The following is a 27,185-nucleotide window of genomic DNA, read 5'->3' as shown; positions in this document are numbered from 1 at the left end:
TGATTGCGGCGGGTTCGAGGGGTGGGGTTTAAAGCTACAGCCAACTGCCGCGCACGTCGGCTCCGCGAGGGGGCGTGTCCACCGTTGAGACGTGCGACGACGGCGCGGCGCAGGGCGGTAAACAAGATGGCGGCGGCGTGTCGGTCTAGGAAAGGGGAGGCGGCTCACAGCGCCCGCGAGTGAGGCGCGAGCCTCCGAGGGCGGTGTCGGCGTGGAGTTTTCTCTCGCGGACAGCATCTTTCTGCCTGAAGTTCGACTCCCCCCTCGCCGCTCCGGCCTCCTGCCTGTCACGCGGCGGCTAGGCGGCGAGGGGGACGCGCCGCCCCGGGTGGTTTTCTCCCCCCATTGGTCCCCCGAAGATTTCCTGTCCCGACTTCGTGCCCGCGACTTGTGGGTGTCCCGCGTCCGGGTGGAGTTTGCGCACCGAGAAGTCGTGGAACTAAGGGAACTAAGGGGCCGCGCGCGGCGTCGGCGCGGGCCGGACATGGACGGAGCGGACCGTCCTCGACGCGGCCGCCTGGGCCCCTGAGCGCGGGGCCCAAGTGGCGACCATGACCTAGCGGCCCGCGCGCCGCGACGGCGGACCGTCGCCTCCGTCGGAAGCAGCGTCCCCGGGGACCCGAATTAGGGGGACGCGAGGGTTGGGGGGGCTCATTGCTTTTTTTTTTTTTATTCTTATTTTCATTTTTTTTCTCCCTGAGCACCTAGAAGAAAAGGGGAAAATCAAAAGTGAAGAATTGGCGCCCAGGAAACGGACGTGGACCCGGTTGTGGGGACCGGGAGGGTTGTGGAGGTCGTTCCTTTCCCCCCCCCATTCCTTTTTTTCCCCTTCTTGAACATTTGGAAGAAGCGGGTGGGGGAAATTTGAACTTGAAAAGAATTGGCGCTCCCGAAGGGGACGAGGACAAAGAGTGGGCCAGGATGGACGTGGCTGACCCCCAGCCGTTGGGCCTGTTCCCCGAGGGCGAGCTAATGTCGGTGGGCATGGACACCTTCATCCACCGCATCGACTCCACCGAGGTGATCTACCAGCCGCGCCGCAAGCGCGCCAAGCTCATCGGCAAGTACCTGATGGGGGACCTGCTCGGGGAGGGCTCGTACGGCAAGGTGAAGGAGGTGCTGGACTCCGAGACCTTATGCCGCAGGGCGGTCAAGATCCTCAAGAAGAAAAAGCTGCGCAGGATCCCCAATGGCGAGGCCAACGTCAAGAAGTAGGTGCCAAGGGCCTGGGGCCGACGTGGGTGCTGCTGCCTTGAACTCCTTGGGCAGCCCTTCCTCCACTTTTTGGCTCTTCACTTTCCTCTAACCTTCGTTCCCTTCTCTTTTCCTCCCCTTTCCTTTCACTATCTTATCTACCCAATCTCTCCCTGAGCGTCACCTCGGGGGTCTGTGTGCTGGGGCAGCCGGTAGGACTGTCCTAGCGGGAGGTCGTGTGGCCTGTGCCTCCAGCCCTCCTCTTTGGGCCAGGTCCTGGCTCAAGTCAGGCCTGCCTTCTTTGGCGGGCGTTGCCAGGCGGGTGGCTCGTTTGTTTACACAGAGGGAACCGGCAGGGCCAAAAATAATGGTGATTTGGGGTGAAAGGGGGTGGGTAGCCAGCCAGTGCTGGCCCGGGCCCCTGCAATATCCTGCCTAGTTGGCATTGCTGGGCCGTGGGGACTCTTTATCGCCTGCCCGGCTTGGCGGAACTTGGGAAACTTCACCTACCGGCTTCCGAGAAGGGGCCTTATCTTTGGGGCCTGTATTGGCGACGCGCTGTCAAACTGACCTTGCCTGTGGTCCTGTCCCAGGAAAGGCTGTCTGGCAGCTTCTTGCTTTTGCCAGCTGTGCACTGTTCTGAGTGGTACCCACAGGAAGGCAGGCAGATACTCAGGAACCGATGTGTGGACCCAGCGGTGGAGCCAGGCGGGTGGGGGGTGTCCTCAGGATCTGCTTTGCCTTTTTTTTTTTTTTTAAATATTTATTTATTTATTTATTTCATGTATGTGTGTACACTGTAGCTGTCTTCAGACACACCAGAGAAGGGCATCAGATCCCATTACAGATGTTTGTGAGCCACCATGTGGTTGCTGGGATTTGAACTCGGGACCTCTGGAAGAGCAGTCAGTGCTCCTAACCGCTGAGCCATCTCTCCAGCCCCCCATCTTTTTTTTTTTTTTTTTTTTTTTCCCGGAGCTGGGGACGGAACCCAGGGCCTTGTGCTCGCTAGGCAAGCGCTCTACCGCTGAGCTAGATCCCCAGCCCCCCTGCTTTGCCTTCTTTGTAGGAGTGGTCCTAGGTTAGTCTTGCACTGGGGAACCGTGGGGACCCAGCGTCAGGTGTGCCTTCAGTGAGTTCGGAGGCCTGAGCTGGGGAAAACCTGGTTCGAAAATTTGTCTGTAAGATGGAGGTGCCATAGGCTGCTCCTCTCTGGGTGGTGACTGCTGACCTCCCAGGCAAGTGGCCGCTTTGGGGAAGTACAGCAGTGACAGTGTGAGCTTAGAGAGACGCTGGACACAGCCCACTGGACGTCAGTAGGGTGCTATAAGGAGCCTGCACTGTTCCTCAAGCCAGGAGTTGGTCTGGGCAAATGGGTACATGCAGTCGTCATAGTGCTAGAGAGACTGAGGGAGGAACATTGCTTCTGTTTGTAGACCAGCCAGATGCATGGGAAAACTTGGTTTCATGAGGAAAACGGGTTGGTAGGATGCTCAGTAGGTAAGTGCCCCAAAGTCTGGAAGGTGAAAGCAGACCCAGCTCCTACAAGTTTGCTTTGACCTCCATATGTGTGCTGTGGCACACACACACGTACACACACATGGGCAGGAAAGATAAAAGCCAGGAGGAGAAACTGAGGCAAAAGCTTCGGACTGGCAAACTGCCCTGCTCTGAGGTCCTTGAATGGCAGGACACAAAGCCAGGTGTTTCTAGGGGAGTGCTGGTGTTACCCACTGCCTGAGTGACTCGTGCAGTGGAAACCCTAAGGTTGCGGGCACCTGCTGGTGTGCACAGAGCCACAGCATGGAAGGGGCAGCTTGGCGACAGCTGGTGCAGGCAGAAAGGCCCCTTTGTCTGTAGGAGCTTAATAGACTGCACTCATGTTGTCTCTCTCTTGTGGTGAAGTGTCTGGAACTTTCCAGCCAAGCCTCTGGGGTCCTGTCATCCAGTCTGCACACAGAGCTTTCTCCTCTCAGGACCAGTGGAGTAGTGTGGCGCCTTCGTTTCTGTGAAGGCTGAAGGGACCTGTGCACTTTGGTTCCTGTCACACACACACACACTCATCCACCCGTGAGAAGTAGCAAGATCTTTTTTTTTTTTTTTTAAGATTTATTCATTTATTCTATATGAGTACACTGTAGCTGTCTTCAGACACACCAGAGAAGGGCATCAGATCTCATTACAGATGGTTGTGAGCCACCATGTCGTTGCTGGGAATTGAACTCAGGACCTCTGGAGGAGTAGTCGGGTGCTCTTAACCGCTGAGCCATCTCTCCAGCCCCAAGATCTTTTTTTTTTAATGTTTATTTTTATTTTTTAATGTACGTTGCTGTTTTGCCTGCATAGACATCTGTGTCAGATTCCCTGGAACAGGAGTTAGAGACCGTTGTGAGCTGCTCTGTGGGAACTGAACCCAGGTCCTTGGAAGAGTAGCCAAGTCCTCTTGGCCGCTGATCCACCTCTCCAGCCTTAAGTAGCAAGTTCTTATACCAGCCAAGGGGAGAGCTGGAGTTGCTGCTGACCTGCTGGCTCTGCAGCTGTGGCTTTAACCCCACCCCCCTCAAGAGTGCTATGGTTGTTCTGCTCTGCCTTACCTGGGGAGGGGGGGCCGTGTGAACCCCCTGGGTGCATGGGCCTTGTTGCTTGTGCATAGACTTCTGAGATCCTCCAGATGGGACAAGTTGGAAAGCCACCCCAGAAGATGGCGGGTGAGGCTCTTCCAGCCTCGTGTCTGCATGCTGCAGTGGAAGGCACAGACCTAGGTGAGAACTGGCCACCTGACGCCCTCACCGTGACCCAGGAGAACGCTTTTGTACATTTGCTCTTTTTGTTTTTTGTTTCGTTTTTAAAAATTTACTTATTATATATAAGCACACTGTCCCTGTCTTCAGACACACCAGAAGAGGGCATCAGATCCCATTACAGATGGTTGTGAGTCATCATGTGGTTGCTGGGACTTGAACTCAGGACCTCTGGAAGAGCAGCCAGTGTGCTCTTACCCACTGAGCTCTCTCCAGCCTCGTTTGCTTCTTGTTTATGTTCTTGTTTTCTTGTATTTTTTGTTTTTTGTTGTTGATGTCTTCCTTTTTTAGATTTGTCCCTCACTCCTGGCACCCCCAGCCCCACCCCACCCCCACCTCCACCCCAGGCTGTGTAGCCCTGGCTGTCCTGGAGCTCACTCTGTAGCCCAGGCTGGCCTGGAACTTATAAGATATACTGCCTCCAGCGTGCTGGTGTGACAGGTGTCCGGCCACCACTGCCTAACCATTTGGATTTGCTTTTATGCATGTGTGCGTATAGAGGCTGGTGGTTGGGGATGCATGTGCCTGGGGAGGCCTGAAGAGCATCAGCTGCAGGAGCGGGACTTGGGAGCTGACTAACATGGTACTCGCAACTGAACCCAGGTTCTCTGCAAGAGCCAAAGACATTCTTAATCACCGAGCCATGTTTTGAGTCCTTAGAGATGTCTCATGTAGGCCAGGCTGGTCTCCAGCTTGCTATGTAGTTGTGGATGACCCAGTCAGTGTCTCCTGAGCAGTGGGCTGATGGCTGGGCACCATCATGTAAGGCATTTAGTTTTCTTCTGTAAGGCAGGGTCTTGTCGGAATGCTTGATCTTAAGCTCTGGGCCTCAAGCTTCCTCCTGCTCTGCACATGGGCTGAGGCCAGCCATGGCATCACCATTTGCTTGCTCTTTGCTAGTTGCAGGTTATGGATGGCCAGCTGTGCCTGCGTTCTTTCAGTCCACTAAGGTGGTGGCTCCTGCTGGCCCTCCAGTGGTTAGGGCTGAGGGCCCTGCTGCCAAAAGCTGGGTCCTGGCAGTATGGATCATGCTTAGTTGAGCTGCTTGTCCTTTACAATTTGTCTGGCCACCATCTCTCTTTGGGGACAGGGAGCACCTGCCTGGGCAGAGTGTCTGTGCTGGATGGCTACTGTTGCTGAGACAGTGCAGTCAGGGTGCTCAGCTGTTGGTTGTCACTGCCTGTCCCGATCTGCACCTGTCTGGGTTGCTGGGACCATGGGAGATGCTGGCAGCTATCCAGGGACAACTGGAGGCCATTCCATGGTGACTGCCTGGCTGTGTGATGTGGACTGTGCATAGTTGGGACGTTAGCGAGTTGTGGGAAACATAGCCAACAACCAGCCTCGTTGGTTTTCAGCCCTCAGCTCATAGAGCATCCAAAGCAGACTCGACAGCTGCTCATGCTGCCTGCCTGAGGGACAGTGCTGGGAGTCGACCCTGTGTGCCTGCATACATGTATGTGCATGTGGTATCCAGGGGGCAGCCTCAGGTGTCACTTCTCAGTCAGTGCCTGGGACCTGGAACCTGTCACTAGACAGGTGACAGGACTCACAGGTGTGCAGCAGCAGTCAGATTATTTTTTTTTTTTTTTTGGTTCTTTTTTTCGGAGCTGGGGATTGAACCCAGGGCCTTGCGCTTCCTAGGCAAGCGCTCTACCACTGAGCTAAATCCCCAGCCCCAGCAGTCAGATTTTTATGGTGTTGGGAGATGAGACTCAGGTTCTCACGCATGCTTGCAGAGATTTCCTGTCTCTGCAGTCTCCTGTCAGCTGGTTTCCTTGGCAGGGAATTGGTGCTTCCATGAGTGACCCATGTTGTTCCACAGACCCTTGCCAAGCAGCCAGTGCACTGAACTGGGGTAGGGTGGAGCGCTAGCATCTGCTGTGCAGGCAGAGTTCGGGACTCTGCGTGGGCCACACTTTCCCAGTGCCAGGCAGGTGGCTGTCACTGAGCTTTGCCACCTTGAGAACTGAGTTGAAGTGCCCCTCTCCTGAGTTTAGGGTCTGTCTAGGATGTGGGATGCCTGTGACAGCCTGGTGTTTTGTCAGCTCCAGCAGGTTTGTAGTCTCAGCTTTGTGTAGTTGCTCAGAGGGCAGGACTGTGCGCATGTCCTGCCTGGGCCTTGACTGGGCTGCCCGAGAGGAGCTTGGATGGGACCTAGGGGAAGTCTGGGGCTTCCTCCCTGGCCTGGGCTCTGAGGTGCTGAGCTGGACTCCTGCTTCCTCCCACACCAGTGCACAGCTGGCTTCTCTTAGCATCGTTTCCTGTTGTTTCTGAACAGGGCTCGCTCTGTGACCCAGGTTGATCTGGGGGTCTGCTTTGTTGAAGACTACAAGCTTGTGTACAGCACCATGTGGCTTCCTTCTCACCTGCTTTTCTTGGTTACCTAAAAGAGACCCTGAACACAGGGAGGGTGGCAAAAGCCCTGAAGCCAAGTGGTGGGTCCTTCCTGGTCTGAACCTGCCTGGGCTCTCTGGCTCTCTTATGCTCTCAAGCACTTTCCTGTGGGTGAGAGTTGGGTGCTGGGGGTTTCAGTAACGTGTGTGTGTGTGTGTGTGTGTGTGTGTGTGTGTGTGTGTGTGTGTGTGTGTGTGTTTTAATGAAAACTTTATGTGTGAGTGTTTTGCCCATATTTATGCTGTAATGTACCTGGGGAACCAGAAGAGGGCACCAGATCCCCTAGAACTGGAGTTCCGGATGGTTGTGAGCCATTGTGTGCGTGCTGGGAACTGAACCAGGGTCATCAGGAAGAGAGCGTTTACCTGTTGAGCCATCTCTCCAGCATCCCAGGTTAGCCTCAAACTCATAATTCTCCTGTTTCAGCCTCCTAAGTGTTGGGTTACAGATACATAGCACCATGTCCAGTCCTCAGGATGCTGGGACACTGTCTCATATACTTGTCTACTTGCTGTCACCCAACACCAGACTAAGGCCACTTAGGAAGGAAGTGATTGCAGGCAGAGTTCCTCCCTGTGGGGGAGGCCTGGCAGCAGAACTGGGAGGCGCCTGATGACATCACATCATATCTGCAGGCAGGAGACAGACTCCCCCTCAACCCATTTTTGGGGGGTAGGACTTTGTCCTTGCTCAGTCTAATCTGGAGACTCCCTCAGACTTCGCCAGTGCCTGTAGAATTGATCACCATTAACCAGCACATCATGTGCTGTGTAACAAACTTCTGTGGAGATGCTACGCACTGTCTGCTTAGCCCAGGTAGGGAGCCCACAACAGACCCAAGTATGAGGACCACCAAAGTCTTAATGTGGTGAACCAGTGAGTTTCACTGGGGTTACTTACAGGAGCAGAGTGACTCGGAGACAGCTGCATCCCCAAGGCCCTCCCCAGCATGGGTGACTCCCAGAGCTGGGAACCTGGAGCACAGCCTGCAGGCAGTTTGTGACAGGCTGGAGAGTGTCCTCTCCAGGTGGCTCGTTCTAAATGTCTTCCAGTAGTGACATTTTAAAAATGCTGGCATTTTGGTTTAAGAAACACAGAAATGGGGACTGAAGATATGGATGGCTTAGTGGTTAAGAGCATATAAGAACGTGCTTTCATTTTAACCCCAGGCGTGGGATGTGGGGCTGCTTCAGACTGTCCGCAGCAGCTGACTATGATTTGTCTCGAGCTCTAGCAGAGGCGTGGTTTTGCCAGCTGCAGACAGTTTCTGAGATTGTATGACATTTGGAATTCTGGGGACTTTTCAGTGGGTATACAAAAGTGAGTCCCACCCCCAACCCCACGCAAGGTTGGTGATCTAATTAATGAGGTTGGTTGCAGTTTGCTAGTAGCCAGGGTTGAAGATGAAACAAAAGGAAAGAAATTAGATTCATGGAGTTTCCTAGTTACTCTCTTCCCTCTACCCTTTCTTCTCTCCTATCCAGTGTTAGGGTGTGAAAAGTGGTGTGGGGGAGATAAAAGGTGAGGAAGGAGAACCCACAAAGTAACAGCCTAGCTACAAAGGGGCTTCCGGCATCTGGTCAGTTTCATGGACTTCCTGAAGCTGTTCAGTGTTGTTAGTTATCTACCTTCTGGTTGGTTTGTTTGCTTGTTTGTTTTTGGATTTTTTGGTTTGGTTTTGTTGGCTTCTGGAGATAAGGTTTTTCTGTGTAGCCCTGGCTATCCTGGAACTGGCTTTGTAGACCAGGCTAGTCTGGAACTGAGATCCATCTGCCTTTGCTCCTGGTTCCCCCAAGTGCTGGGGTGCCCCCCACCCCCAATGCCAAGCTATGTTGTTTACCTTTTTTTTTTTTTTCTTCCCCTGGAGCTGGGGACCGAACCCAGGGCCTTGCGCTTCCTAGGCAAGCGCTCTACCACTGAGCTAAATCCCCAACCCCTGTTGTTTACCTTTTATCTTAGATTCCCTGCTGGATGGAGTGTTTCAGTTTAGGAAAATTCCACAAAACACCATCTCAACTTGTGTGCACAGGAGGGGATGGACCACACCACACACAGGTGCATGCTCTCACACACAGCACACAGGCTGTCCTGGAACTAACTATGTATACCAGGCTAGCTTTGAACTCAAAGAGATCCGCCTGCCTCTGCCTTCTGGGTGGGGATTAAAGGCGTGTGCCACATGGCTGGCTATTGGCTTCTACTTACTTACTGCAGTGCCTCTGTAGGGTACAGCTGTCATCTGACTCACTCAAATGTCCCCTCTACCTTGACTGACATCTGTATTGGTATGAGTATTGGCCTCTATCACAGTCAACTGAGGTGGCATCTGCCTCAGTTTGCACCTCCCTCTTAGGCTTCAAGCCCTGCCTTTGTGACAGTCTCTGCTGCGATGTGGGGCTGTCAGAAGGGAGCCTTGTTTTCTACAGTAACTGCTTGTAAGTCACTGTGGAAGTGGGTACTGCTGAGGTCTGTGGGTTGCATCATGCTGTACCTGACCACTGGTCCAGGCGGCTTTGAGTTGGCTTCCCAGAAACCCCAATCCCAAGACACCTCTGAGTGTGTATTCAGCCTGTGCTGTTTCCCTTTCATGGCTGTGGTTTCTAGGGACAGAAAGTGAACTAGGGTTGAGGCCGAAGTCCACTTGTACCCACCACATTGAGGAGGGATAGTTGTGTCCCAATGTAGACTGACTCCATAAATACCATGTGCCCACACTCAGTGGGGGGGAGGGGGGGCACTGTTGAACTTGGGCCCAGGAGTGGGGGGTGAAAGTGCAGTGCTCAGAGCAGAGCATCTTTTCCCTTCTGGCCTATGACCAGGCCAGACCAGGAAGAAGACAGCCGAGAACATAGGATGGATGTCCGTCCATCCGTCCAGAGGGCTGTGCTCAGGGAGACTTCTGAAAGAAGGGGAGTCTGGGGTGGTAAAGGCAGGCTAAGGAGAGGCACTGTCCACCCAGGTGAGCTTTTGGGTGAGGGTGCAAACCACAGAGTATCATGCTGCCCTCACCCATCATGGCATGCTAGCTAGCCTCTTGGAGAGTGTGCAGTGTCTCTGTCACCACTCTCCAGTCCATATGTTCCATCACCCTAAAGGAAGTCCCTGTGAGCTGTCCACTACAGCCATAGCCCTATGCTCCAGTGAGTTCTGTCTCTGGAATCACTCGTTCAGACATCTGCTATTGTGGAGACCCATACTGTGTGGCCTTCTTGTGTTGGTCTCTCACTGGGCTGAGAAGTCTTCAGGGCCCCTCTAAGCTATGACAAGTGTAGGAGCCTTGTTCCTGTTCACACCCGTGTGATACTTCATTATGTAGGTGGGTCATGTTGTGGTATCTGTCCATGTGTGAAAGCTGGCCTGCCCCTTTGGCAGCTGGGCGACTTCTCTGATGAGACTGTGATGGGTGCTATGCATGTACTTGGAGCTTCTGATATCGGGGTGCTGGGTTAGTACCTGGGTATCAGACCTGAGCTAAGGGAAGCCAGTGGCCCCATCAACCTGTTGGACAGTAGCTCTCATGTGGGACCAGTGCCTTCCTCGATAGTACCGTGGTGGCTGTTGCTGCTGTTGCCAGTTTCTGGGCTGACCTTCTGCTGGGGGAAATCCAGGGTTGTGAGGTGGGACGGTATTGGGAGAAGCCCCTGTGGCCCTCTTAGCCTAGCTCCAGGCACATCAGGTGCTGACCTGTGCCACCTTATGTGGAGCTTTGCTTCTACAAAGCAATCTTAGTGTCCCCACGGTCCCTCTTGGCTATGGCCTGAAACCACCACAGCCCAGGTGACTGTTCTCTCCCTGGGACTGAGCCAGGTGTCACAGGCAAACAAGCTCAACTCCCACCTTCCCCACTGTCCAGTGTGCTCCCACATGGCAGCTCTGCCATGACTAGATGTAGGCTTCTCACAGCAAACAGGGTCAGCTGAGCAATGTCCTCTGTTGCAGGGAGATCCAGCTGCTGCGGCGGCTGCGGCATCGGAATGTGATCCAGCTTGTGGATGTGCTGTACAATGAGGAGAAGCAGAAGATATATCCTGTGGGATGGAGTAGGGTGGGGCGGTCCCCTGTACAGTAGGGACTGGGAAGAACCTTCTGCTAGACCTATGGCTGCAGTTTAGTGCTGTGTGTCATCCCGTGGTGCCTGTCAACTCAGCAGGCAGGGTGAACAAGACATGGGGCTCCTACCTTGTGCAAGCCTAGTCTGACCAATGTGACTGGAACTGGGCATGGCCTCACAGGTACTTGAGGGCCTACATACATTGACAGTGCCCCTGTTCTAGAGGTTTCCATGCTGTCCCTTCCCAAAGGTAGAGTTTGCACAGCCTATACCACGTCTGGGTAGTCCTGGGAGCATTCTGAGAACCAAGTACCCTGTAGTTGGCTGCAGTCCTAACTCCCAGGTTCCCATCCCTCCCAGTAGTGAGTAGGCCAGCTTATTTCTAGTCCTGTTGTGACCTGTGCTGACTCCATGTGGTCCAAAGCCTTATAGGCATGTGGCAGTGGCTTTTGAGTACTGATAGGGAACACAAGATGGCTGGAGATCAGAGTGCTGGTGGTCTGCTAGCCCAGCGGGGCCCTGCACCCTCAGCAACATCTTCTGCCTCAGTTGCCCTGGGATTTCAGGGCATTCCAGACTCCCAGGCCTGGTGTGTGCTGCTTTCCTTAGCGCCCTACGTATATGGTGATGGAGTACTGCGTGTGTGGCATGCAGGAGATGCTGGACAGTGTGCCAGAGAAGCGCTTCCCCGTGTGCCAAGCTCATGGGTGAGTGCCCTGTGGGTGCAGGAGGACCAGCCATTATCAGGAAACCCAGATGTTTCTGGCCCCTAGTTTTTAGCCCAGCCAATGTGCTTGGGGTTACGCTCTTGTAAGCCCTGTGGGCCCACTGCCCTGCAGAGAGGCATAGTGGCTCTGAGGCCTGATCAACCCTTCCAGGTTCGGTTAACAGAATCAAGGGAAGGGGAGGAAATGAAGCCAGAGGGGAAACCTGGCTCCCTGAGCCTGGACAGCAGTGACTGTTAGTTGCCCTGTGTGATTTTCAGTGGGCCCTAGCCTTCTATCAAGTCTGTCCGCCTGAGCCCTAAACACTTATCCCCTTGTGGGCCAGGCCTCATGAGTCTTCCAAAGTTCATAGCAGACTTATGTAGGCACTGTGGTGTGGGCTGGGACCCTGTGGGGCCTGAGCCAGTCCCACCCATTCAGGTACTTCCGCCAGCTGATTGACGGCCTGGAGTACCTACACAGCCAGGGCATTGTTCACAAGGACATCAAGCCGGGCAACCTGCTCCTCACCACCAATGGCACACTCAAGATCTCCGACCTCGGTGTTGCCGAGGTAGGCCCCGTGTGCAGGGATCCTGGGCCGCTTCTCCTGAGCTGCCCTGACTCTCACTGCCCTGCAGGCCTTGCACCCTTTCGCTGTGGATGACACCTGCCGGACCAGCCAGGGCTCCCCAGCCTTCCAGCCTCCAGAGATTGCCAATGGACTGGACACCTTTTCAGGTTTCAAGGTGGACATCTGGTCAGCTGGGGTCACACTGTGAGTGTCTTGTATGTACCCTATAGCAGAAGGGGGTAGAGGGAGGGGGCTGTGAATGTTCTCTAGTATTCTTGGGCCTTTCGACCTACAGGGTGTGGCCAGTAGGTTGGACATTCCAGGTCTGTGGGTGTAGTTTCCCTCCACACACCATCCCACAGGTGTACAGTGTACAGTGCCATGGCTGCACATCTGCCAGTTAACATGTGTCCACTCTGGGAGTTGGGAGCACCTGGCCTCTGGTCTCCAGTGTGGCCAGCACTGATGCTTTTTTCCTGTGTGAAGCTACAACATCACCACGGGCCTGTACCCATTTGAGGGGGACAATATCTACAAGCTCTTTGAGAACATCGGGAGAGGGGACTTCACCATCCCTTGTGACTGCGCTCCACCACTCTCTGACCTACTCCGAGGTGGGCATCTCTAATCACACCAATGTCAGACAGCCAGGGACAGAGCCCCTGGTCTGTGGAGGGTTCTGACCCAACTGACAGGACAGCCTGTCTGCTGGGGTGGGAGGTTTCTAAGATTGTTTACTTCTCCAGGGGCAGAGTGGGTGTTGGGAGTCTCAATGCTATGTCCCTGCTACCTATTGCTAGCTCACTGAGGCCTAGCTGCTCACCAGTGAGAAATGGTGGGGTGGGGCTGTGGCACAGAGCAGGCAGGCAGGCACCTGCTACCCTCTCAGACATCCCTTCTGTCATACAGGGATGTTGGAGTACGAGCCAGCCAAGAGGTTCTCCATCCGACAGATTAGACAGCACAGGTGAGTGTGGCTGGCCTGCCTGTGTCAGCCTGCCTAGGGGGTGAGCTGAGGGATGGTCTCAGTGTGTGTCACAGGAGTTGGGATTTGTGCATTGCGTTGTGTGCATTGATGACCTGAGAAGGCTGTGTGTGAACATGGGGTACGAAGGGGGTGCCCAGGGCAGGCCATGGGTAAGAAGTCCTTCCAGATTCCCCTACGTTTAATCTATCTGTAAAGGAGTGCAGGCAGCTGTGTGGCTAAGAAGTTGGAGATTCAGGCCCTGAATTTGGAGGCAGATCCTCTCATGGTGGGGAGGGTGTAGACAGGGAGGTGTCACTCTGGCCCCCAGCTGGTCCTTGGCCATCTGGACATGAGAATGATGTAGCTAGGGAGGTCAGCAGAAAGCGTGAGGCGTGGTGTCTTTGCTCAACTCAAGGGTGAGAGCCTTCTGGGTGACAGGGGAGCCTCTGTCCTGCCCTTTGTTTATTAACCAGCTGGTCGGGGCCCTGGGTCCAGGCGTTGTCGCTTGTGCTGTCCCCAGCCCTCTTGCCACTTCCATGCTAGACGGAGACTGGCTCAGCTGGGTGTTCCCCAGGGAGGGCTTTAGCCTACCCTTGTTCAAGGCGGGTGGTGCAGACTGTAGGTGCAGGGACCAGATCACCCACCCGAGTCCAAGGTGCTATGGCTGTCATCAGTAGGCAGTGGGGTTTTTTTTGGGGGGGAGGGTCAGTGTTGTGGGTGTTAGGCTACCTCAAGTCTGTAGCCTGAGTACTGAGGCCTTGCCAAGGGCAGCCATGGTATGGCCTCTGAGGCCGAGCGCCTGAGTCTCTGTCGCACTTGCCTTCTGCAGCTGGTTCCGGAAGAAACACCCGCTGGCCGAGGCTCTTGTGCCTATCCCCCCAAGTCCAGACACTAAGGACCGCTGGCGCAGCATGACCGTAGTGCCCTACCTGGAGGACCTGCATGGCCGTGCAGAGGAGGAGGAGGACGAGGACTTGTTTGACATTGAGGACGGCATCATCTATACCCAGGACTTCACAGTGCCTGGTGAGTTGACTGGGCGCAGCTCACGCTGGAGCTTGTGCCTTTGTGCACTCTGGGGCTGGTCCTCTTCCCAAGGCTCCAGCTGATACGAGCCCCCAGGACTGCCAAAGCCATCCTGGTGGCTGTGGCATTCACTCTGGGCTGGCTGGAGGGCTCCCTGGGCCCATCTGCAGCTTCTTATGGCCTCCGTATGGCTGTGTCTAGCAGGAGGAGGGGACCCTGGAGGGCAGCGGGTAGGTGCCCTGAGACAGCCGCCTGAGGGAGGGTCCAGTGGCCCTCAGTCCTGGCCATGCCTGACCTTCTATCGCCTTCTTCCCCAGGTGTCGAGGAGACGGCCGAGTCAGGGCTTAGCGAGGACGCATGCGACACATGCATGTGGAAGAGCCAGGGCGCAGGCCTTCCCGGAGAGGAGCCCGAGGAGGGCTTCGGGGCCGTAGTGTAGCTCCCTGTCTGCTGCCCCACTTGTCTTCCATAAAGCTTTGTCCACTGTGTCTGCAGGGGGATGCTTACCGCGACTGCCCTCCCTCCCTCCCTCCCTCCCTCCCTCCCTCCCTCTTCCTTCCCTCCCTCCCCGTCACTGCTCCTCATGACAGGCTTCCTACCAGGGTTTCAAAGGACATGCCTGGGCCCAGGGCCTGGGGCAGGGTTTCAGCGTCAGGGTGGCCACCAGCCAGGGCTGTGGAGCCTTTGTTCCTGTGCCCCTCAGGCCAGCCCCACTCAGCTCCTGGCCTTTCAAACAGCCATGTGGGGAGGGTAAGGACCTTGGGCTACTGTGTCTCCTGTAGCAGATCAGTGTTCTGAAAGCAGTGCCCCCGCTGGGTGCCAGGTCGGCCCACAAGGACAGGTGTGCGCCTGAGGTTCAGTGTGGGCCTTGGCTGCAGCCCTTCCATCCCCATGTGGGAATAGTGTCTTCTCTCTGTCACCTGGAGCCCTTGCCTACACTGTCCCACCGGCTCAGCTCTGAGCTGATAGCTGGTGCGGGGCAAGGCCCTCTTTCTTGCTGTGGGCCCCTCTGCTGGGGAGCAGGCGCACGGAGATGCTGGCTGCATGAGGGACCCTCAAGGCTGCTGGGAAGGAAGGGACAACTGGGGGAGTGCTTGCTGTACAGGGAAGTGATGGCACTCAGAGGGGAGCCTGGTTCCTCTGCCTGCAGCAACAGCACAGGGCCTTTCTACTCAGTGTCTTGTGTGGATGGAGGAGGGGCAGAGTCCACCTGACCCCACGCCTAGTCCTGTCCAGCATGAGAGCCTGGGTGGGTGCTGCCAGTGTGGCTGAGTAGGAGGCTCTGGGAACAAGGGCAGTAGGGCTTGTGCTGGGTTCTCAGCCACATTGCAGAGCACTGGGCTATGTAGTTACCCGTACACTCTGCCCACTGAAGCCTGGGGAGCTCAGAAGAGGTCGCCTCTTGTTCCACCATGAGTGCAGCCCAGCAGAGCATGCTGGGCCTGCAGCCCCCAGCTGGATGGTCTCCTTCCCCATGCTCTGCACATCTAGTAGCCCCCAGGCTGAGGGCTTCATCTCCTTGTGCCTGTTCTGAGGGTCTAGAGCCTGGCTCCCTTGGAGAGCTCTGTGAGCTGGTGCTGGGCTACCCAGGCTAGACAGGCAGGTGAGCATGGGTGTGCTGCAGGAGGGCCAGGGCATACCACTGGGAAGGTATGGCCTGACTATCTTTGGAGCTACTGAGGGGTGGCAGAGACCAGCCTCTGGTGCAATTGGGGCTGGCTGGACCCTGGGACTTTGAGCTGCCTGGCCCTTGACTCAAGCTATGCTTGCCATCTTCCCGCAGGACAGGTCCTGGAAGAGGAAGTGGGTCAGAATGGACAGAGCCACAGCCTGCCCAAGGCTGTTTGTGTGAATGGCACAGAGCCCCAGCTCAGCAGCAAGGTGAAGCCAGAAGGCCGGCCTGGCGCTGCCAACCCTGCACGCAAGGTGTGCTCCAGCAACAAGATCCGCCGGCTCTCGGCCTGCAAGCAGCAGTGACTGAGGCCTACAGGTGGGCAAGGGCCAGGATCCAGAGTCATGTTTGGTGTTCACAGTGGGCGTCTGCTATGCGCCTAGCTCCTTCCCAAGGGCAGGGCTGCAGGGGGTGAGGCCACAGCCCTTACCGACTATGTGCACAAAGGACCTTTCTGCTCTGGAGTGGCCAGTACCTGGGGCCTGGTGCTAAGTGGCCACCCATTCTACCAACAGTGTGTCGCCAGGATCTTTGGGCAGGTGTCCCGGCAATACTGATTCCGGGCCTGTCTGTCCACATACTTCTGGACATTGGAGCCGAGGGCAGACCTGCCACCCCAGAAGCACTTTATGTCGAGACCACTGGTCGGCCTCGCCTGCATGCCGCCCTGCGAGCCTCGCTGTCTTTGGGTTGGTTTTTTTTTTCCTTTTTTTTTTTTTTTTTTTTTTTTTTTTTTTAAATAAAACAGGAGGATTTGAGCTGTGGCTATGAGGATGTTTGGAAATAGGGAGCAGGCGGGGCACAGGGTGGCCTGCAGAGAAAACCCAGAGCGAACAAATATGCAGAGACATTTATGATCAACCAGACAACACGACCAACCACAGGGCGCAGGGCAGGGAGTGGGCAGGCACTCATGGCGAGGCTGCCCAATCTTTTGGCAATAAATAAAGCTTGGGAAACTTGAAGCTGCCACCGGGCTGTTCTGTCTCTGTGTTTAAAGCCCAAAGCTCGTGGGGAGGGATGGGACAGGCTGGAGCCTGTGCACATGCAGAGAGCGAGCAGGCGCAGTCGGTTATTGCTCAGAGAGGAAAGGTACAGTTGCTACAAAGTGCATACCATGGACAGGGGAAAGGATTAAGGATCTGGGGCGCGTGTTCCTCTCTGATCCTCAGTGCCCCGCAGTCACTTCCCCTCCAGTAGGTTCACGCATGCAGTGGCACTGCCAGCACGTGCTCACGAGTGTGGAGGTTCGGCTGATCCTGGAGGGAGGCTGCACGCGCACCTCAGAACCTGCTCCACCCGCATCTGTGGCCAGAGGCTGGGTGCCGGGGGTCAACCGTATATGGACTTGAGAATCCAAGATCTTCATCCTCCCTGCAGCTGAGCCTGGGTCCGGAGGCCTTGTGCATCCGGAGGCCCACTGCACCCTGCTAAGTGCCCGAGGGGACACTCCTTGTGCACACTTGGGATTTGGGCCGCGTACCCATGCACAGCAACCTCAGGTTGCTCCCGCTGTCGCCACCATTCCCACAGCGGCCCCACGTGCCGCCGGCAAAGCAGCCGAGAGGCAGGTCCAGTACACAGAGCTTAGGCTGGGCTGTGGTCAGGGGATGTAGGGGCGGCAGCAGCGACAATCAGCACCGGGGATGAGGCAACTGGCTCAGCAAGACGGGGAGAGAAGAGTCTCTCGTCGAGGCTAGCTGCTAGTTTGTCCAGCAGTGCCCCGGCGGGCTCAACACATAACCCAGAGCCTGGGCAACCACTGCCTCCACCACCAGGCTCCTCCTCAATGACGGGAATGGATGGGTCATCACCGGTGATGGGCGGCGCACGGCCTTCAGGAGGACAATCAACACTATCCCCACGGCGTAAGGGGGCACGTGTGGGGCGGGTAGCCCCAGGGGGCGTGGCCACGCGTGCACCTCCGGGGTCGCTGTGCTGCCGGCCTCTCTGTTGCCATTGCTTCCGCGCATGAGTGTGAGGATGCGCACGTGCGCGGTGTCTTGGAGCATCATCAAAATGAGGATCGTGGCGCAGGAATTCATGGAAAAGAGCGTCCGTCTTCTCATCGATGCTATAATCGCGGCGCGGCCTGCGTGGCCAGGCTCGCGGGCTGCGGGGAGGGCTCCGAGCTGGAGCAGGAAGTTCAGAAACTTCATCGCCAGCTCCACGTCCCTCGATGCTCGCGTAGCCACTGTCCATCTGTAACAGGCGTCGGGCTTCGCCGTCCTTAGGCCGCAAGGCAGGCGGAGACTCAGGAGGGGGCGGGAAGGCGGGTGCTGCGCCTCCACCCCCGGAACCGGAGCCCGAGCTATCGCCGCTGCGCACTGAGTCACGGTCATTGCCGCTACTGCTGTGGTCTGATGCAGTGGCTGCGTGGAGCTCGAGCGAAGCACGAAGGCTCCACAGATCACGGTAGCTGCACTGTGCATGCTCGGCGTCCTGCTCTTGCTGCGGGTCCTGCTGCTGCGCATGCTCGGGCCCCAAACTGATGCCATGCTCCGGAGGAGTCTCGGGGCTTCCTCCTCCCGCCGCCTCAGCTGCCTCTAGCCTGCAAGGCCAGGCCCATGTGGTCAGAGCCTGCAGGCATTGCCCTGCCCTGCCGGCCACGTGTTTGTGCTTTAGGGACTATGGACATGGAGGGACACTCATCGAATCTGGGCCACTCAAGTAATTCTCTTGATGTGCAAGGGGACTCCAAGAGAATGGATCTGAACTAGACACCAAATCATCAGGCCCTTGTACTAGGTGGTTACTTCACCCACTGGACCTAGTACAAGCTGGGTGTGAATCAATGAAGCTCAAAGGTCACCCCCAAGTTGGCAAGGCCTCAGCCCGTTTCCCAGTGTTTTTAGCATTTGGGAGTTTTGCTTTTGGCTTGGGGTGGGAGGTTACTTCTGATAGCAGCCGTTACCAAGGACGCTCCCTGATTGGGGTCAGGCATACATCAGGAGTGCAGGCAGGCAGAAGGGACGCTGGGACCACTGAGGAGCCCTTCAGGCCTCGGAGCCTGCTACAAATCGGCAGGGCCATGGTAGGCCCCAGCCCACTGCCCTGCTCTGGTGGGTGTCTCATCTTGGAGACCCTGGGACCATCAACTGCCCACCTACCCTTACCCAGTCTCTCCCTGCTTCCCTCCTCCTCCTCCGGTCTGCGCTGGAGAGGTGGCCCCCATGAAGTGGCCAGGGTGACTCGAGTTCGTGTCCACAGGGCCAGAAGGGCAGTCCCCGGGCCACCTATGGGGGACGGGGCAGGGCAGGGGCCCACAGGCCCACCCTTAGCACCTCTATCTACTGAAAAATACCTGCCGAGAGTGGGGGGCGGGCTGGTGGGGCTGGCCAGAAAGGGGCGGGGGGGTGGGAAGGCCACCGAGTCGCCTGCGCTGGCAATGTATTGAATGAAGTCAGCATGGGGGATATCCCCCTCCTGCTCCATGCTCTCGCTGGCTGCCCGCTGTCGCTGAAAGTGGTGCCGCTTCGGGGAACCTGTAGTTGGCGATCAGGCCAGGGCCAGAGATTACACACGAGCTGAAAGACCTCAGGGGAAAGCAGTCCAGAGAGCCCCGGCTGGCCTGGTGTGGTCATGAGAGGATGCCCAGTGGCTCACAAGGCCCAGTTCTTGCTGAAGCCATGGCCTGGGCAAGGTGGGGAACCTGCGTAGGCAGGAGGAAGATGCCGCCTGCAGGCTGCACCGTGCCCTGGGAAGCTTGGGTGAACTTCCCAAGCACCACCCATGCCCCCAGCCTCTGGCCAGTAGCCAGGATCTTACCCCAAATAGAACTGCCAGTGGGCAGGCCTCCAGGTGGGCTGGGAGCCACCAGGCAAACAAGTTCTGGGCTGCAACAGTAACTATGGGTAGTCTGCACCAGGAATCACGACTCCACCTTAGAACCCCGGTTCTCACCAGGGCAGTCAACAGGACTGCCACGCCCACAGTAGTACTCCGGAAAGGAAGTAAGGTAAGCCCTCTTCCACCCAGATCCTCCCTGATGCTAACACTGTGTCCTCCCCCTTCCCCTCCACATGGAAGGCCAGTACCTACCTAGCTGACACTGTCCCAAGCAAGGGCAGGGTATCCTCCCTACAGTTAAGCAGCCCTGTATCTTAGGGCCAGTAGGCTACCACCGGTTTGTATAAATTGCTTTATGGGCACAATCTATACTGATTTGCATATGGAACTCACTTCCTAAAGCAGCGGCTGAGGATGGGACAGTGTGACCGCCAGAGCACAAATTGTTACTGTCCGGGGGCCTTATCAAAGTGTGTGGGATTGGCTGGGTATGGTGTGTGCTGATCGACAATCCCCAGTATGTAAAAAGAGGGTTGCTAGGAGTTCAAGGTCTACTTGGGCCACATGGCGAGACAACTCAAAATACCAAAAGGCATCCACAAATCCTAAAATCAGTCCAGTGCTCCCTTTTCTTTGTTGGAGACAGGCTCTCACTGTAGTCAAAGCTAGCCTCAAACCTACACAGCTGAGGCTGGCATTGAACCTCTGTCCTCCCACGAACCGGGAACATGTACCCGAACACTGGAGGGGGAAGCCAGGGCTTCGAGCGGGCTCTACCTGTGGCTTGTTCTAATAACTCAAAGCCATACAGGCAGAGGCGGTGGAGGTCTCGGGAAGCTAGGGACTTCTGGTGACAGGATGGTCACCTGCTTAGGAGACGGGTCATTGGCTTCCCTACACTCAGGCCCTAGGATTCCTGGCCACTTGTGAGGCCTCTGTCAAGATGACCCCTGGAGTCACTCGGGGTTGCCTTACCTCTCGTGTCCAGACTGGACGCTCTCTGGCTGGACTCCAACTTCCATTTCTTGACCTTGAAGTAGGGGCTGGCTCCATCCAGGCTGGCATGGCGGCGTAGCCGAGTGAAGAATTGCAAAACAGTGCCAGCCCCGGAGGAGCCTGTGCCCATCTCCCCAGGTGCTGTCTCGGGCCCAGCAGCCTTGGTACCCCGGGTACCCGCATCTAACTGGAGGAGGTGGGGGAGGTAGGGGTGATTGTCAGGAAGGCACAGAATCCTCTCCCCAGCTGGCCCTGGCCCAATACCTGGGTCCCCATTAAGTGTGCCTTTGGTCACCCCTTCTTGCAGCCTCTTCTCACAGGCCAGCCGCGCCAGCCTGTCCTGAATCCTGCCGTTCACGGGGGAAGGACCCTGCCTACAAGTTCTCTTCCTTGGGCTGAAGTGGAGATGGTCACCATTCCCACCAGCCTGGCTCTTACTGGGAATCCCAGGCCACCGTGTTCTGGGAGCAGCGTGGTCCCACGATCTTGGGATGACGTAGGGGAACCAGAGGGAACCCTCACCGAGGTGCCCTCCCCAGAGTCACTGGAGGCCGAGGGGCTGATCTCCGAGAAGTCCACGGAGCTGTAGGGATCACCTGGGAGGGCAGAGCTGGGGCCCACCGAGTGGCCAGTGAGGGACTTCCCAGGGGGCTGTGAAACAGAGAGTCCATGTAGGTGAGGGGTGGTCCCGCATTCCCGACACAGCCTGCCAAGGCCCCACTGAGGGCCACAGGCGGCAGCAACCTTGACCTCACCTGGAATATAGCCAAGCTGTCCTTGGGGGTGGAAGCCGGGTGGGGGTGGGGCGTGGCCGCAGCACTGGCCTCACCCAAGTCACACTCATGGATGGTAGCGATTTTGAGAGGCGGTAGGTGGAGGTGGGTGAGGCGGGCATTCTTGAGGTGATGGAAATCCCCTTCTGTCAGGGTGTACCTATGTTGGGGACCCCAGCAGTCAGCCCCTGGCAATCCCTAGCAGAGCATGTTTTAACATCGGCACACATAGGTCTCTCCGTACTCGAGACTTTGAACTTCTGATTCTTCTGCCTTCACCTATCGAGCACCGGGGGGGGGGGGGGGGGGGGCAGGTTCTCTGTAGTCCAGGCTGGCCTTGAACTCACTGAACACCCACCGGCCTCTGCCCCCCGCCACCATTGTTTGTTTTTTAGACAAGGTCTCACTCTCTAGCCTGGATTTGGCTAGAACTTTGAGCTTTGCAGCGATTTTCCTTGGCCCTCCCCAAGCCAGGTCTGTGAAGTGCGCCCGCGGTTGGCCTGGCACTTTCTATGCAGTCCAGCCTGGGCTCAAATTTGTAGCAATTGGGGCTGGAACCATGGCTCAGGAGTTGAGAGCACTTCCGGCTCTTGGAGAGGGCCTGAGTTGGGTTCCTAGCACCACCTACTTATACTGGGCCGACTCAGAACCACCTGTAATTCTAACTCCAGAGAGATCTGCCGTCCTTGCTTAGACCTCAGTATGAATACTTACTCTACTACCCACCCTTGCCAGCCCATACCAAGACACATGAGCCAGGGTCCCCAGTTTTCAGCACCAAGCAGCTGTGACCTCCCCCTGACTTCTCTCACCGGCGGCCCTTGTCCTGAGCCTTGCGGCTCTGTTCAAACAGGGCAGCCTCGTTGAAGGACACGCGGCGACCGGTGGAGGTGGTGGCTAGGAAGCGCTCTGTTTCGGTGTCCTGGCCCTCGGGGTCTTCCCCCCTGCAGTCGGGGTCTGTGAGGAGAGCCAAGAGAGGGTGGGCCCGGGGTGGGCCGCGCGCGTGTCTGGCTGCCAGGCAGGCCGCTGGGTGGGGTGGGCTGGGAGGGGGGCACGGGCCGAGTGAGGGCAGGATGGGGCGGGCTGGGCGGGGCGGCGGGCACTCGCTCATCCGCTCACACACTCACTCGCTCTCAGCACGCGCCTGTGCGCACCTACGCCTGGGCGTTAAGGAAACAGAGATGAGTCGGACTCGAACTGCGCCCAGTCTGGTGGGGGAGACAGACAGACAGACCGTCAGGCGGCCCGAGGGGGCGGGCAGGGGGCCGAGGGGGGGCGCGGCGGGAGGCACAGTCAAGTGCAGCGAGGGGTGCTGCAGGCCGCGCGGGCCCCTCACCTTGTATGGGGTGGGTGCCGTTGTCCAGGTAGGTAGTGGTGGTCTTTTCTGTTTCTTCCATGGCCCTGAGGAAGAGAGGGGCAAGGGTGAGCAGGGATGGGGGCTCTAGTGAGGCTCTGCAAGCGCACCTGGCCATGTCGCCAAGAGGGTCCCAGGACATGCACCTGTTGAAGCGCTGGTGCACCTCCCAGCAGCGTTTGCAGAGCAGAAGAACGCCAGACAGCACCACCAGCGTGCCTCCAACGAACAGCGACATCACCACCACCAGCAGCACATAGTTGTCCAAGATGGGGTCAGGCTCCGCCTGAGTCGGGGTTGAGTGCACAGGGCGGGGCGTGTCAGGGCTCGGGGTGTCAGGGCTCCACCGCAGAGTGGAGTTTCCATCCCACCTCTATCCCCAGTCTCCAGGAGTCACCCAACCCACCGTGGGGCGGTTGGTGGCATTGTCCCACGAAGTCGTCAGGGCAACCGTGGCAGTAGTGGCGGCCGCTGTGGCCATGGTGGCCGTGGGCTGCATTTTGAGGCTACAAGTAGGGCATAAAGCCAGCTCAGGTTCAGCTCTGCCTGCCCCTCCCCACAGGAGCCCCTGCAAATCAGCCCCTATCGTCCCCGTGCAGCAGCAGCACCCGTCACTGGGGTGACTCATGGACAGGTGGAGCCCAGTCTTACAATATGAGCGCCCCCCCCACTCCCCATCCCCGCAGGGGCGCCTGTAGCCAAGGCTTTTTTTTTCCCTAGGACTTTTCTTTCGCCATCTTTATCACATAAAAGGTGGCATCGCGCGTGCGCAGAAATGTCTATATATATGTGTGTGTGTTTGTGTGTGTCCGCGCGCGCGCGTGCGCGCGCCTGTATAAGCGTGGCTTTTCCACATGCCAACCACCTCCCTGGCTGGTTGGAGTGGCCGGACCGGCAAGGTAACGCAGCCATGCCCAGGAAAGGGAAAGCACCCTTGGAGGAACGGAGAAGGAAGCCTCCACAGCACCCTCAGGCAACATCCTAGGGTCCTTTGTGTCTCAGGGTCTCATGGTGCAGAAAAGGAATTGAAGGTAGTGCACCTGCGGTGTGGGAGGGGCTGTACCAATGATTCCCCCACCCCCAGTCACGACTCTATAGGGAAAGGTCCTTGTTCCCTACACTGGTGGGAGTGGAAAGGACAAAAGACGCTCATTTGTTCCTGGCCTGAAAAATCTGGTTCCCATGGTGACAGTGCGCAGGGCCGCGCTGGGGGGGAGGGTGTGTTGCCAGGCAGAGGGAGGCGGGCGGGGGCGCAGGGGAGGCCGCCCACAGGGGCGCCCCAAGGCTTGGCCAAGATGGCTGCTCACCAGGTCTCTGCCAGACGAGTGGAGAAACTGAGGCTAGGGCACATCAAGAGGTGGGGTGGATTCAGAAAGGGACTGTTAAAATTGCACCTGACTCAGTCCGGGAATGAAGATGATTATGTAGTAGTAGAGGCCGCTCTGGCCATCCATCCCTAATTCCCACACCAGCATGAGCATGCAACCCCCCCCCCCTTTCCCATGGAAGAAGAGCCCACAGGCTCCAACGTCACCAGTATTTCTTAGACTGGATGGTATTGGAGTTGTGTGGGGGGACTTGAATAAACGAATGTATCCCCAAGAAGGCTACGTCTCCTCAGCGCTCCGAGGCAGAGACAACGGGCATCAGTTTTGGTGGGTGATAAGGGGTGCATATGTAGGTCGGAAAATGAGTTCAGGCTGGAGGGGGGTGGGGCTCGGTGAGGATGGTAATGAGAGGTGGGAAGGAAGATGGCTGGAGACCCAAGGCGAGGAAGGCGGGATCATGAGGACCAGCGAGAATGGGAGCCTAGACATGGAGTCCCCACAGAACGTCCACCAGGACCCCCTCCCCCCCAAGCAGGATACGGTGAGGGAAAGCGCAGAGAACCCGATGCCAGGCTCGTGAGGATCCAGGAGGCCAAGGCGACATCGCTCTCGCCCTCTCACTAGGGTAAACTGAGGCCAAGGGCAGGCATGGGCGTGATCCCTCTCCAGGCTGCAGGCGGTGGGCGGGGTGCAGGGCGGCTCAGGCCGTTCCCACGCTCTGCTCCCTCCCCGGAGCCGCGCGCGACAGGATCGGTGGGCCAGGGCGGGCCCTGGAGCTGGTCGCCATCCCCTGGCCACGCGCATCCGCCCGCCCGTCCCCGCCCGGCCCCGTACGCCAGGGCCCGCCGCGCCTACCTCAGCGCCGGGGCGTGCGGCCCATGGGCGGCGGGAGGGCGGGCGGCAGATACACGGCTCTCCCGGTTGGCTCTGGAGCTCGGTGGCCGCGGAGCCGACGGAGAATTTATGAATGGGGAGAGCAGCGCGCGGAGGAGGCACGCAGGAGAGGTGGGGCTGCGCACGTGATCGCGTTGGCGATGCGCCCGCTCCGGCCCCTGGCTCTGTGTACCCGGTAACCGCCCGGTCCCGCAGCCTGACCGCCCCCGCCGCTCTCGCCGCCGCGTCTGGCTGGCGATGTGATGGCCACCGCCTCCCCTTCCCTTCCGGCGGGGGCGGGAGGCGGAGCCTGAGCTCCCGCGCCCCCTCCCGCGGGCGCGCAGCCCCGCCCCCCTCACCCCTGCGCGACTCAGCCTACCTGGTGCTGCAACGTCCCTGAACTCGGTGCGGGCGGGGCGCCTTACGCCCCTAACCTAACAGGGGTATCCCAGGTCTTGGGGACTCTGGTCTACCTACTTTGTCACCTGTCACTCCAGATGTGCAATTCCAGTTTGCGGATCCTCTTGGTCTACAAACCATGAGATCTAGATACATTCCCACACCCCGACCATGCCTGTTTTTCCTGTGCTGCTCTCTGTTCTTTTCTGGATCCACCAGATAGCCAGTGCCGTCCCACACCTACTTAGAACTTGCCTTCAGAACTGGTTGTGATGGTGCACACCCGCATTCGGAAGGCGAAATCAAGTAGATCAGGAGTGCAAGGTCAACGTCAGCCTCACAGCCTGATTCGCATGAGACCTTCTCAAACAAGGAAATTGGTGAAAGGGCTGAGCGGGCAAGGGAGCCTGCGGCCAAGCCCAAGCACCCTTGTGTCATCCCTCGGTCCCCTAGAGTAAAAGAAGAGTGCTTCTTCCCACGTTATCCTTTGACACCCACAGATTTGCTGTCTCTTGCCCACTAACTAATGAATGTAATAACATTTTGACTTGCATCCATAAAGGTCTGTTACAGAATGACCCATATCCCTTTCCCTTGCAGACAGGTCTCTTTCTGTTGGTGCTTGGGTTCGAACCCCGGGACTGTCCTATTATAAGAGCCTAAGCTTCCAGGCCCTTCTTCCCGGCTTCGCCATAGTCAAGACAAGTGTCATCATGAAGGTGGGGTCGCTTACACTGATTTTTTTTTTTTCAGTGAAGGGGATTGACACATAGACTCAGTACTTGAGGCTGGCCCACCCGCCCAGGCTAGATCGCCAGGTTGGCCTCAAGCTCAGGCATTTGTCAGCACTGCAGGCCTGGATTTTTCAAATACTAAATACTGTGTGCACACGCGCATGTTGAGAGGGGGTGGATTTACTTTGAAGGCCAGTGGAGGATGTCAGTTCTTCTGAAGCTGGAGCTACTGGCAGCTGTTAGCTGTCCGGCATGGGCGATGGGAAGAACAGTGCTCGTTATTAACTGCTGAGCCATCTCTCCTGCACCCTAGGTTTAATTTTTTTTTGTTTTTTTTTTGTTTTTTTTTTTTTTTTGTTTTTGTTTTTAAAAAGACTTGTCTGGTAAGACACAGTGGCCATGGAGTTGGAGGAGAATACTCAAGACAGGACGAGCATGATATATCTAGGTTTGAGTTCTTGCTTCATGGAACATTTTTGTAGATATGGGATCTCGGGGGCCCGCGCGCAAGTGTGTGTGTGTGTGTGTGTGTGTGTGTGTGTGTGTGTGTGTGTGTGTTTGTACGTGTGCATCTGTGTGCTGGAGTAGGGAAGGGAATGGAGTTTCTAGATGCCACTGTGCAAGTAAGAATGCCCAGATTAGAGAGACTGAGAACTAGGTGTCTCTCACAGAGACGGATTGAGGCCCAGGACTGCTGGCTTATGAGCAGGCCTGAGCTCCAGAGTCTGTTGATTGTAGAATGACGAAAAGAATTACTCTTGCATCCGCCAGGCTCTGGTTCAAGACTGACCACTACCAAAAGCTGCCAGCTGCTCTTCTAAGATCCAACATGCATCCTTAAGTCAAGCTAATGGCTTCTTGTCCCACCAACTCTATGCCCGTATTTTTTGTGAACCTATGTGGTGGGACCTGGGGACCAAGAGCTGAGCGGAGGCTGTAATCTGCGTGAATGCGGGGGCAGGGTGGTGATGTCATGGCCGAGAGCGAGGCTGCGCGGACACAACTGGCGTCAGTGGGGCCCCTTGGCCGCCCGCGCACGGGCTCCTGCGTCAGTGGCGGGCAGGGGCGGAGGCCCGCAGGGAGGGGACTGCGGAGAAGAGCAAGTACATCTCCAGGTTTCGCGCGCCCTCTGCCTGCTTCGGCGTGCATGCCACCCAGTAACCTCTTCCGTGAGCTGCTCTCCTGGTGCGACCTCTCTCTAGCACGCACCGCGTGCGGCATCATGGAGTAAATTAATTAATTAATTATCTATCTATTTATTCATTTACTTATTTAGCAGCTTCTCAAGATGTAGACCTGGTTGATCACAAACTCACGGAACCCCGCTTGAGTCTTCCTCCGGGGAGTTGGGATTAACAGCGCCTGGCTAATATTTGATTTTTTAAAGATTTATTTATTATATTTATATGAGTACATTGTAGCTGTTTCAGACACACAGGACCTTATTACAGATCCTAGCCACCATGCGGTTGCTGGGAATTGAACTCAGGACCTTTGGAAGAGCAGTCAGTGCTCTTCACCGCTGAGCCATCTCTCTAGCCCTAATATTTGAT

The 27,185-nt window shown here is 56.9% G+C and overlaps 2 protein-coding genes across 13 annotated transcripts; one reads left to right on the top strand and one right to left on the bottom strand.

The window, feature by feature from the left end:
• The first annotated feature begins 100 nt into the window (after positions 1–100).
• Positions 101–16,876, top strand: Stk11 (serine/threonine kinase 11). 7 transcript variants are annotated; one of them, XR_015623963.1, is made up of 11 exons: positions 102–1,211; positions 10,332–10,415; positions 11,061–11,150; positions 11,589–11,721; positions 11,789–11,925; positions 12,208–12,335; positions 12,631–12,688; positions 13,518–13,714; positions 14,032–15,317; positions 15,498–15,704; positions 15,902–16,351. XR_015623963.1 is itself a non-coding variant. In NM_001108069.3 (10 exon segments), coding segments are annotated over 9 exon segments (1,311 nt in total). In that variant the 5' UTR covers positions 101–921; the 3' UTR covers positions 15,692–15,704; positions 15,902–16,876.
• Cbarp (CACN subunit beta associated regulatory protein) lies at positions 16,225–24,724 on the bottom strand. 6 transcript variants are annotated; one of them, NM_001388507.1, is given in 11 exon segments: positions 16,225–17,937; positions 18,691–18,871; positions 20,151–20,358; positions 20,694–20,822; positions 20,927–21,104; positions 21,757–21,901; positions 22,099–22,152; positions 22,281–22,345; positions 22,445–22,584; positions 22,705–22,804; positions 24,482–24,724. In NM_001388507.1, coding segments are annotated over 3 exon segments (1,296 nt in total). In that variant the 5' UTR covers positions 20,302–20,358; positions 20,694–20,822; positions 20,927–21,104; positions 21,757–21,901; positions 22,099–22,152; positions 22,281–22,345; positions 22,445–22,584; positions 22,705–22,804; positions 24,482–24,724; the 3' UTR covers positions 16,225–16,973.
• Between the last annotated feature and the right edge of the window lie 2,461 nt (positions 24,725–27,185).

Source organism: Rattus norvegicus, chromosome 7 (genome assembly GCF_021556685.1).
Source record: "Rattus norvegicus strain SHRSP/BbbUtx chromosome 7, alternate assembly SHRSP_T2T, whole genome shotgun sequence".
NCBI classification, from domain to species: domain Eukaryota; kingdom Metazoa; phylum Chordata; class Mammalia; order Rodentia; family Muridae; genus Rattus; species Rattus norvegicus.
This window is presented reverse-complemented; position numbering and strand designations above follow the sequence as displayed.

Coding starts and splice junctions, on each gene's coding strand:
- Stk11 (XM_087556994.1), top strand. CDS start 922: ATGGACGTGGCTGACCCCCAGCCGTTGGGCCTGTTCCCCGAGGGCGAG. Junction 11,151..11,588: donor CCCGTGTGCCAAGCTCATGG/GTGAGTGCCCTG, acceptor CCACCCATTCAG/GTACTTCCGCCAGCTGATTG. Junction 12,689..13,517: donor CGACAGATTAGACAGCACAG/GTGAGTGTGGCT, acceptor TGCCTTCTGCAG/CTGGTTCCGGAAGAAACACC.
- Cbarp (XM_087556995.1), bottom strand. CDS start 22,797: ATGCAGCCCACGGCCACCATGGCCACAGCGGCCGCCACTACTGCCACG. Junction 21,105..21,756: donor GCTCAGGACAAGGGCCGCCG/GTGAGAGAAGTC, acceptor TCCCCAACATAG/GTACACCCTGACAGAAGGGG. Junction 20,359..20,693: donor ACTCTGGGGAGGGCACCTCG/GTGAGGGTTCCC, acceptor CACCTCCTCCAG/TTAGATGCGGGTACCCGGGG.